The sequence below is a fragment of the Lepus europaeus genome, chromosome 4 (genome assembly GCF_033115175.1).
Source record: "Lepus europaeus isolate LE1 chromosome 4, mLepTim1.pri, whole genome shotgun sequence".
In the NCBI taxonomy this organism is placed as follows: domain Eukaryota; kingdom Metazoa; phylum Chordata; class Mammalia; order Lagomorpha; family Leporidae; genus Lepus; species Lepus europaeus.
The window spans coordinates 138870009-138881297 of NC_084830.1; the positions used below are offsets into that span (position 1 = coordinate 138870009).

At 42.2% G+C, this 11289-nt stretch overlaps 1 protein-coding gene across 1 annotated transcript; it reads right to left on the minus strand.

Moving 5' to 3' along the window:
• Window positions 1-1363: 1363 nt before the first annotated feature.
• Window positions 1364-5041, minus strand: PCDHB4 (protocadherin beta 4). Its single transcript, XM_062188987.1, has one exon. It carries the CDS (start codon window positions 4927-4929, stop codon window positions 2395-2397), a length of 2535 nt encoding a protein of 844 aa, XP_062044971.1. The 5' UTR covers window positions 4930-5041; the 3' UTR covers window positions 1364-2394.
• Window positions 5042-11289: the final 6248 nt, after the last annotated feature.

Below are 11289 nucleotides of genomic sequence, written 5' to 3' on the forward strand. Positions count from 1 at the left end.
ATCCTTGTTTCATTCTTGATCTCCAGGCAAAATTCTTCGTAATTTGCTATTAATAATATTTACTGTAGGTTTTAAAGATTCTCTGAAAGTTCCCTTCCAGTTTATTTGCTAACAATTTTACCATTAACTGATCTATCATATCACTTTCAATATAGCCATTGTGATGATTATATGATTTTTCCCTCCTTTATCTGTGTTTATGGTGAATCATACTACTAATTTTCAAATAGTAAATGCACTTGTATTCCTAAAATAAACCTCACTTTCTCATAATCTGTTTCCTTTTATAGATTTGCAAATTTAATTTAAATTGTTGATCTTTTAAAAGATTATTTTTCCATGTTTATGAAAGATATAGGCTTATAATTTTCCTTTTCCACAAAGTCCTATTCAGGTTTGGTTGTTATAACCTATTCAGATTATGCTTACACTGAAAAGGTTTGGACATTGTTTTTTCTATCCTATGAGTTTGCATAAATTAGTTTAATTCTTAGGTAAGTAGTTGGAAGAATTCACCAATGTGAATTGGAGTAGGAAGGTTTTAAATATTTAAATTATGATGAGTTAGGGCCAGCGCTGTGGCATGGGGGTAAAGCCAGTGCCTGCAGTGCTGGTATCCCATATGGGTGCTGGTTTGAGTCCCAGCTGCTCCAATTCCAATCCAGCTCTCAGCCTGGGAAAGCAGTAGAAGATGGCCCAAGTCCTTGGGCCACTGCATCCCCATGGGAGAACAAGAAGAAGCTCCTGGCTCCAGATCGGCCCAGCTCCCACCATTGCGGCCAATTGGGGAATGAACCAGCGGATGGAAGACCTCTCTCTCAATCTCACTCTCACTCTCACTCTCTGCCTCTCCTCTCTCTGTGTAACTCTGACATTCAAATAAATAAATCTTTTAAAAAAATAAGTAAAATTTTCTTTTTTAGTTTTCAAAAAAAGTTTAAGATTTAAATTGAATACAGACCAAAAACTGTTTGCTGAATGACTTAAATGCTGAACAATTTTCCTTTTTTATTTAATTATAGCTTTTGGAAAAAAGAGTAATTTGGTCAAAAGTGCAAGTATGTATACTGCAGTAGGATGACACTTCTGATTTAGGAACAAATGTTAGATTATAAAGCAAGCTTATACATGGCCAAAATTCTAACAGAACTGTCTTAGAGCGATATACACATACATTTAACTAGTTAGAAGTGGCTTACATAACACAAAGTAAAGCAATTATGATTCAGCTAAATTCATTATCACCCCAATCTACTTATGGACAAAATATTTACATATTTCATCCTAATGTAATGGTATGATTAATAAATTATATTGATTCAAAATAACTGAAGTTTAAAGAAAAAGACAAAAGGTGGTTAAACATAAAAAAGCACTATTTTGCTGATAAAGACTGTCTATACCTGCAAAGTAAAATAAAGTGAAAAATCTAAGATCAGCTGATCATCTCAATGAAGCAGAGCAGCAAAGATTCAGAAGAAATTTCATGCCTCTTTTAAAATCTGGGGAAAGCTGCAGAAAAACCGAAGGAAAATGCACACATTAATGTGCACTTGGACGTGGATTTACCAGGCAAAAGCAAGGAAAACTATGATGCTCTCAAGCCTTGTGCATTCTTTGAGAGAAGCTTATGGCTTATTTCAGGTCTGAGATTTTTAAAAGAGGATAATATCAATCAGTTATTGAACAGATTTTCTTAATGAAAAGGATGGCAAATCATATGAGGTAGTGTCTTAACTTTTGCTGTAAGTAAAAATTATTGTAGAAATCTATTGTTGGTATTTATGGGGCATTTAGAATGAGCCAGGTAGGTAGTAACCAAACATACAATCTTGAGTATGAAGACTGCGTACGACAAGAAAAGGGTGCACTAATATTTTAATGAAGTGCATGTTCATACAAAATTTGGAAGACACAAGAATGCCACACTTTATGCCAGGGCTCTAGGAGTCTTAACCCTGCAGGACATCATCAGGAAATGTGGAGGGAACTACAAGGAATTTGAAACGTGAAAAGATAAATGGTAAAAAAGGCATCACCAATATAAAAAAAAATCAAGATCACGGAAAAGCTTCAGAAGGTTTCATTAAAAAAGACACCAACTTAAGAGCATCATTAAAATAAAATTTCTCTCTATACTGCTTGATTAATTTATAGTTGTGGAAAGATTAATCACCAGAGAGGTCAAATATGAAGGAAATACACGCCCTAAAGCCGATATCACTAAATATATTAAATGCAAATAACACCAATAAAGAAAGGCAAACAGCGTGATCAGAGACATGCATAGGTTTGGAATTCTACTATGAATATTTACATAGCAATACAATATCTTCAAACATTGCAACGGGAAGTTGGCAAAAGTAATGCGATTCACTTAGCCGTGGTCAACACTTAATTGAATACAAAGCTATTCCTATAATTAGGATTTTCGTTAATTTCTCTCCCAGGGTCCTGAACAAAGAGGTTGGGGCTAATGGGCTTCATGAACTTGAACTCCCCGGTCCCAGCGTCGCCCGTCAGGCGCACCTCGTACTGGTAGCTGTGCGACAGCGTCCCGCCGCCGCTCACGTCCAGCAGCGGCCCCGGGAAGCGGCCCTCCGCACCCGCGCCGCCGCCAACGCCGCCAACGCCAAGCGCACACCCCGCCCCGCCACCCACCCCGCCACCCACCCCGCCCCCGCCCCCGCCGCACAGCCGCGCCGCCACCAGCGCCAGCACACTCAGCACCAGGAGCGACGACACCGCCGCCAGCGCCACCACCAGCTGCACCGTGAGCCAGTCGGGCCGCGCCGGCTCGGCCCCCGCCGCCGCCGCGTCGGGCAGCGCCACGTAGGGCTGCGAGAAGCCGTCCACCAGCAGCACGTGCAGCGTGACGCTGGCCGACAGCGGCGGCTCGCCGTGGTCCCGCACCAGCACCAGCAGCCGCTGCCGGGCCGCGTCGCGCTCGCTCAGCGGCCGCGCCGTGCGCACCTCGCCGCTGTGCGCCCACACGCCGAACAGCCCGGGCTCCGTGGCCTTGAGCAGCTCGAACGACAGCCAGGCGTTCTGGCCCGCGTCGCCGTCCACCGCCACCACCTTGCTCACCAGGTAGCCCGCGTCGGCCGCGCGCGGCACCAGCTCGGGGCAGGCGGCCGAGCCGTTGGCCGGCGGGTACAGCACGGCCGGCGCGTGGTCGTTGGCGTCCAGCAGCTGCACGCGCACGCGCGCCTCGCTGCTCAGCGCCGGGGAGCCGCGGTCGGCGGCGCGCACGCCGAACTCGAAGGCGCGCAGGGCCTCGTAGTCGAGCGCGCGCAGCGCGTACAGCTGCCCGCTGTCCGCGTGCACCGACACGAGCGCCGCCACGTCGGGCTGTGGCTGCGGCTGGGGCGGCTGCGGCTGCGGCTGCTGCTGGGGTGGCGGCGGCAGCAGCGAGTAGGTGAGCTGCGCGTTGGCGCCCGCGTCCCTGTCGCTGGCGCTCACGGAGCCGATGAGCAGCCCGGGGCTGTTGTTCTCGCGCACCAGCAGGGTGTAGGCGGCCTGGCTGAAGACCGGGGCGTTGTCGTTCACGTCGGACACCTGCACCGCGACGTGGTGCCGGGTCGTCAGCCTGGGCGTGCCCAGGTCGGACACGGTGATGGTGATGTTGTACTCGGCCCTGGCCTCCCTGTCCAGCGCTCCCTCGGTTACCAGGGTGTAGAAGTTCTTGAAAGTCGGCTTTAACAGGAATGGCAGGTTATCTGGAATAGAGCAAACCATCTTCCCGTTGTCCCCGGAATCTCTATCTCGAATTCGGAAGATGGCGACCACCGTCTCGGGAGCGTTTTCGGGGATGGGGCTGGTGAGAGAAGACACCGTCAGCTCGGGGGCGTTGTCGTTCACGTCCGCCACGTCTATGACCGCAGTGCCTTTCCCAGAAAGGCCTCCTCCGTCGGTGGCTTCGATTTCCACCCTGTAAGATTTTATTTTTTCATAATCCAGTTTCTTTTTCAGTCGTATTTCTCCTGTGACTTCATTAACGGAGAATGTTTGTTGAATTTCGTCTGACGGTTGAAACAAGGCATAGGAAACACTCCCGAAGTTTCCAGCATCTGAGTCTCTGGCTGAGACCTTAAGAATAGGGGCGTCTAGGGGGCTGTTTTCCGGGACCTGCACCTCATACGGGGTGTGCACAAACTCCGGAGCATTGTCGTTGACGTCCATGACCAGGATTCGAACCAGGACTGTGCCAGACCTGGGAGGAGCGCCGCCATCCAACGCAGTGAGGGTTAAGCTGAACTCAGCCTGTGCCTCCCGGTCCAGTTCTTCGTCCTGTACCAAATCCGGATACTTCTTGCCGTCACTCTGATTTCTAGTGACAACGTGAAAATGAGAATTGGGGCTGATGTTGTATTTTTGAAGCCCGTTGCTGCCCACGTCCAAATCCTGGGCTAATTTCAAAGGAAAGAGAGTCCCTGGCGGGCTGTTTTCGGGTATTTTCAAGAGCACTTCCTTATCAGGGAATACCGGGGAATGGTCATTGATGTCCTGGATCCATAATTCTCCGTGAAAAAACTGCACCGGCATTTCCAGGAACACTTGGAAATGCAGCACACACGGCTCCGCAGGGCCACACAGCTCCTCCCGGTCCAGTTTCTCCCTCAGAAGCAAGTCTCCCGTCTGAGGATCCAGCAGCAGAGGCTGCTGGTCATCATCAGACACCACCCGTGCCGACCGGGCCGCCAGCTCCCCTGCCCCCAGGCCCAGGTCCTCCTGCAGACGGGCTACGAAGGAGCCGCCCTCTGTCTCCTCCCGCACAGAGTAACGAATCGGCTCGGCACGAACCCGAGACAAGAACACCATGAAAATAAAGGCCACCACTTGCCTGTGTGGATGAGTTTTCTGTGGCTGCTCCATGTTGGAGTCCGGGTGCTTAATTCCTTCCGCAGTCACAGTAAGGACCGGAGACATTCAGTTCTGATTTCTTGCTTGGAAGGAAGCGCCACAGTTGCTCCCAAGCTTAAGTTTCTTTAGTATGTCTTTGCCCAAACCCGGTGGTCATCCCGTACTGCTTTGCAAAGCGTCCTGTGTGCGTGTGTTATTACGTTTTGCAACACAAAAGAATACGCAAGCTTTTTAGGATTCTTTGTGCATTTACAATCTTAGCCTGCAGCGCCACCCAGCGTCTTGACTGAGAAATTCATATATGCAAGTCAAAGCTCTTTTTTTGAGGTTTCCAAAGGAAAGCCATTTTTTAAGTGTAGAGAGTCTTCGCAAACTGTTATTTCTTTGAGTTGTATAATTGATAACGTTGTTGAACCACGGGACATGAAACGGGGTAATTGTGAGAACGAAGCAAGAGGCTATCTCAGTCGCCCCACACCTTTTCCAGTGGAACTTTAAAGAACTCCACTTACCTTTGCATAAACTAATGAGGGGAGGTAGTTCTTCTAAAACTTCAGTTTGATTCATACTAGCTATATGTGTTTGTTTACAAGAATGTGGAGACTTTAGGATGACGCAAAGTTTATGATGTACTGTGCCACATGGTCTAAAGGATTAGGTTCTATTTTTCCACAGTAGTGTGCAAATAACAATGCAGTTGAATAAAGAGATATCTTGGTTTGTATTGAGTCATTTACAGTGTGAACCCACATTAAATATAGAAGTCAGACAAATATTAGAATCACAGTTTCTGAGAGCTGGAGAGAAAATGAAAAGGGCTTTATGGATATGAAGCTCACAGGGTGACTGGACTTGTATTCTGCATGGCTTCTGTAAATTGTGTTCTTTGATCTGTGCTCACAAAATTCTCTGCTCAGTTTACTTAAGGGTTGGACAAAGACACGCCTATGTTCAGGGAGCCAATGGTCTTCTAGTCTTTGCTAAGGGACTCCAGGTTCATGTTGGGCTATTCCTTCAACACTCAGCGGGACAACTGACAACTCCATCTTGGCCTTCCCTTCCTACTTGCACAGAGACCAAAGCCCTTTTAGAAGTGGGAGCTTTGATCCCCCTCAGGTCTTTCCTTACCATGCATACAGCCCTGAGCACATGAAAAGCCTACACATGCCTGTGGCCTTCTGAATTCTGAGGAATATATAAGAACTTTTCAAAGCCTTTATGGATGTCTCCTCAGATTTTTCATTTCAGGTACTCCATCAGCCTATTGTTTTACCAAATTTTGTGTGACACCCTGGGAGCTGTAAAATTAAATAAATGCCTCTAAATGGTTTCAACAGATGCCCTCAAAATTATTTTCTTCACTAGGTAAGCTCTGGTTTGGGTCAGATAAAGACAGACTTGCAAGTGGAGACCTCCAGGAAGCCAGCACACTGACCACACAATGACAGTTCTCTGTGAGACCTTGAAGGAGCTCCAAGTTTGTTCACTTTTTTGTGGCTGCTAAACTGAATGTTTCCCCTGTGACTGTAAGCTGTTAGGTTTTAAGGCTCATTGGGAAGTTAGATAAATGAAGGTGGGAATAGGGCAAGTTAAAGCACCACAAAATCACTGTTTTGTTTTTGTTTTTTTTAGCCAAGAGTTAAGCCTATTTTTCTTCAATAAATTCTCCAAATATTGCTGCAAACCTTTGGTTAAATTCCCATCTTTTAAAAAATTTGAGGGGGCCAGTGCAGTGGCACAGTGGATAAAGCTGCTACTTGCAGCACTGGTATCCCATATTGGTGTCAGTTCGAGTCCCAGCTGCTCCACTTCTGATCCAGCTCTCTGCTGAGGCCTGGGAAAGCAGTGGAAAATGGCCCAAGTCCTTGGGCCTCTGTGCCCTCGTGGGAGACCTGAAGAAGCTCTTGGCTTTGGATTGGCCCAGCTCTGGGATTGAGTCCATCTGGGGAGTGAACCAGCAGATGGAAGATCTCTCTCTCTTTGCCTCTGCCTCTTTGTAACTCTGCCTTCCAAATAAACAAATACATCTTTAAAAAAAAGAGAGAGAGAGAAAGCAAAAGTTGATTCTGACCTCTTTCCTAATTTGTGCATTGCTTTTATGGAGAAGAGTTTTTCAGAGGTCCTCTCCCTACTATTGTCACTGATGGCCAGAATATATATATTTTTTAAAATTACAGTAAAATATGATGGAATACATTTTGTCATAACAAACTTGAGCAACAAAACATCAACCCAACCAGCTGTCTACTCTAAATTGAATAGGATGAGACATTCAAGATGAAGACATTCATTCCCCCAGAGATAAAGCAATATAAGAAAAAACCAAAATGACACTAGAGAATATGGTTTTTAATTTTTTATAACCATGAAATTGTCTTAGAAGTTAACTTTCTCCTTGAAGTCTTTCCTCGTCAACAGCTGATACTGAAGCCATTTAACTTTGAAGACTTGAACACATTTGTTCCTGACATCCCTGTGATAAACCTCTGACAGTGACAGCTCTGAAACCAAGTTCCAGTAGCACTGATAGGCCACATTTTTATAAAGGGACCTTCTTATGAGCAGAAGTCCATTAAAGTTTCCTTGTTCATCATCTACATCTCAGAAGCAGAAAAAATTGAACGAGAGAGAAGACTGAATCAAGTAAATGATCTTAAGGATGGGGAACCTGTTGGCTTGAGTATCCTATGCATGAGAGCAGGGAAGTCCTTCATCTGGAGTAGGGTAATCTTGGAAGAAAGAGGTGGCTTCTAGTTACTCAATAACAGCACAAGGCTGTGCTGGGATGTGCTTCAGATGCTCTGTATTTTCCAGCTGTTTGTGCCAGTGCTAAACAGCCAATACTTTCAGGCCTCTGATCATTAATAAAATAATCACACATTCCGACCCAAGTTGTCATCCAGGTTACGACCCTGTTCTCCTTGGCCAGCTCTGTGCACAATGCAGAACTGCTTTGCTGTGACTTTTCTCTGTCACAGAGCTAGCTGTGCATGTCATTCAGGACCACTGCATACAACAGCCTCGTTGCTCAATTCTAGAGAACCCAGAACATTGTGGACACAAACTCTTCAAGAGTTTTAAAAACCAGAGACACCAAAACATACAGTTCCATTGCTTATATTGATACGTAAAAAGAGGTTTGAGATAACAACCTGGGGGAACAGAGCAAAAATGACTTCAGTGTTAGTCCTTAGAGAGTTTCCAGTTTTACCAGCAGGAAGGGTAGGACTTTTTTTGTGAACTAAAAAGGTACATGAGGTCTGCGTTAGCAAATTTTTGACACTGCTGGACAACAGTAGTTATGTTATGCTCTATTTCTGCATGTAAGACCCTGCCATTATGGAAAAAATGGTATTCACTCTGACCTCTGTTACCAGATGGTACTTTTGATAGATTGTTTTCTAAATAGGTGATGTATTGGAAGGTCCAAGTCAATTTTCCATCACCAGAGTCCCATGCTATTTTATATATATAAAAAATAGGAACCACCACTTCAGAGAAATCCTGGATTATACTACTCTATTTATGAGCATTATAATGTGTATTTATAACCTGAATCAAGACTGAGTTTTCCATATATCCCCCATGCATGAATTACTTTAGTTGCTATTACATTTTTTTCAAAACCAGTTTATTTTGTCTGAAGATTGCAAAGTAAAAAGTTACCCATTAGATTCCATATCCACAGCCTTGGCAGACACCATGACAGCCCAGAAGAAAGAACTTCCCTGAGATGCTTGCTTCATAGAGCGAATGCAGAGCAGTTCTACCTGAGGGAGCCTGGGACCCAGCTCCAACAAATCTTTAGAGGGTTTTCCAGAACTACTACCCACATGTGGCAAAGTGGAGTTAAAATTCTTATTTAAGGTTTAGATTTGCAGAGGTTGGAGCTAAAATCATCATGAGACCTTTCTTCCTCCCTATACCAAGATTATCAAAACCAGTACTAGTGGGGAGGAAACCACCAATAAGAGATACGCCATTAATTAAAAAAAAAATCACATATGAGAAACTACCAGGAAAAATAGACCCAACAAATAACAGAGCTATTCCTCTGCTATAAGAAAAAGTGATTCAGAACAATATGGAAAGAACTTAAAATAATTTATTCAAACAAAGAGGGAAATAGCAATTGTAGAACAAGTTGTAAAAATCTGACATATAAAAATCATGAAAAAAACTATAGTTACCGAGAAAAGCATACTAAGTCAATCTCAGGTTGTAGCCTAGAAAATGTCAGAATATCAGGAATAAAGAAAAATCTAAATGAAAGTGAAGAAGTTTATTTACTGATGAAAAAATGAGTACAGTGATACCATACTGTTCATCAAAAGTGTTGAAAACCCAAAGAATAAAAGGAAAATGAGTTTAAATGTTTCAATCTATTTAAATAAAACTGATTAAACATATATGTACTTGACAGAAAACTAACTCTAAATTGCAACTAATAGGGTTTTGGATTTGAAAAACTCTAACAATTTACTCTGAGAAGCCAAAGATAACCCAATAATATAGTGGCAGGATGTATAGGTAAACAACATTTTTAAAAGTCCTAATATGAAAGGAAGCAGTATATGAGGGCTGTAGATTTTTGAAAAGTATGGTGCATAGTTTTAATGATTGATATTTGAATATAGCTTAGTCTTATAGCAATCCCATATTAAAATTAAAAATCCAGAATGAAAATCTAGGAAATACTCAAAATTATTTCTAAGCTGATGTGTTTGTAGGAATAAAAAGGAGAGTACATATGATCTAGAATTATGCTTTTAAAAAACTGGCTACAGAAAGTTTTTTAAAGTCTTTTGGATGTGCAAAATTCACTTAATTTGGATACCATGAAGACTAAGCAAAGTTGAATGAAAGCACCAAGTAGAGGCCATAGAACTTAAATATAGATTACAGGAAGTTAATTTTATTAGCAAAAATACTGAATTTAATTTATTCTTTGTCTCCAAAATCAAAGATATGAATGAGCTCAATATTTGGAACTAAATTGGAGATTCATACATCATTTTACAGTTCTCCTAGTCTCCAGAAATCTGAACAAGCAGACAGACCAACCATCAGATAATAAATTGGTTCTATGGAAGCTGGAATTATTCTCTTGTACCTCAGTCTTTCTAAACACAAATAGTTCTTTTGAAATTCAGTGTAGATTAGTTTCAGATAAACACGTCCTTAGAAAATTCATTGATTTCTCAGAGATGTTTCAATTATTCAGCAGATGTAAGTTGAACATCTACTGTCTGAAACATTTGCTTTCTGTTAGAAACATGACTGTGAATAAAACAGAAACCAACTCTACTTTCAAGCTGCTTAGAATCCAGTAAGGTCATAGAGTGTATTCTGGAGAGAAGGGCTCAATTTTTTACTTAATTTCTCTTACTTTTTTGAAAACTGCAGCAGCATTGAAAAATTTGTAAATAGTTTACATTGATGGATATATCAGCTCTCTTAGAAGAAAAGTTAGTAATTCACTATTATTAAAACATAAAATCATCTCCTTTACCTTGGGCCAAACATGCAGTTTGTAAATTCCAGAAAGTAGCAGAACTACACATGTGATGCCTTCCCCATCCTACATTTAATGAGATATTCAGATAAAGAAGTCTTTGAAAGTTGTCTTCGAACAGAAAAGTAAAATATTTCTGAAGGCCCAGAAAGAACATCAACTTTGAACCAAGAATAAGGTGTAACTGTTTTTCAGCTTTTAGTCCAGATTCCCATTGTTTGGATTTGGATTTATACATTCTTGAGAAGGTGAACAGAATTTAACAATATATTTATTAACTAAGTTACTATAATAATACCTGTTCTTCTATCTTCCAGGTCTAAATGGTCGTTAGCATAGAGCCCTTCCAACTTTAGTCTTGGGGCATATAATACATTGGCTCAAAAGTGAATAAGGAATTACCCTCTGTTCTTTCCCTAACTGCATACTTCCCTGGATGTGACTTTTTTTTTTTTTTTTTTGCCTTTTTTCCCGATCTTCATGGAAACTCAGCTAAGTGTGGTCCAATGAAAAAATATGACTAAAATAATCAGATTCAAATATCTTTACAAAGTACTTCAAATGAAAGGAAATGTCATTTTTCCTGATTGTTAAGGATTTATGCATTTGATGCTCAGTTTCATAAAATGATGCCATTTTAATGTGATTATATGTACACTTCAAGTACAATTGAGCATGTCTATCTTAAATTCTTTTTCTCTTTTGGTAATTTTCAAAATCTTTGAGAACTTCAATTCTCTTTTTACTAGTCATAAGTTTTCAATTCCTGTAAAGTTTTGTTTCTCTGGATGACAAAATACCTGTGAGAAGAAAACATTTTCCCTAAATTTCTATAATTAAAGATTAAATATTTTTCTATTTAAAAATAAGCTTTTCAGGGTCAACATTGTGGTACCAGGGGGTAAAGCCAC

Excerpts from the sequence above, each read along its gene's own strand:
- PCDHB4 (XM_062188987.1), bottom strand. The coding sequence starts at position 4,929 with ATGTCTCCGGTCCTTACTGTGACTGCGGAAGGAATTAAGCACCCGGAC.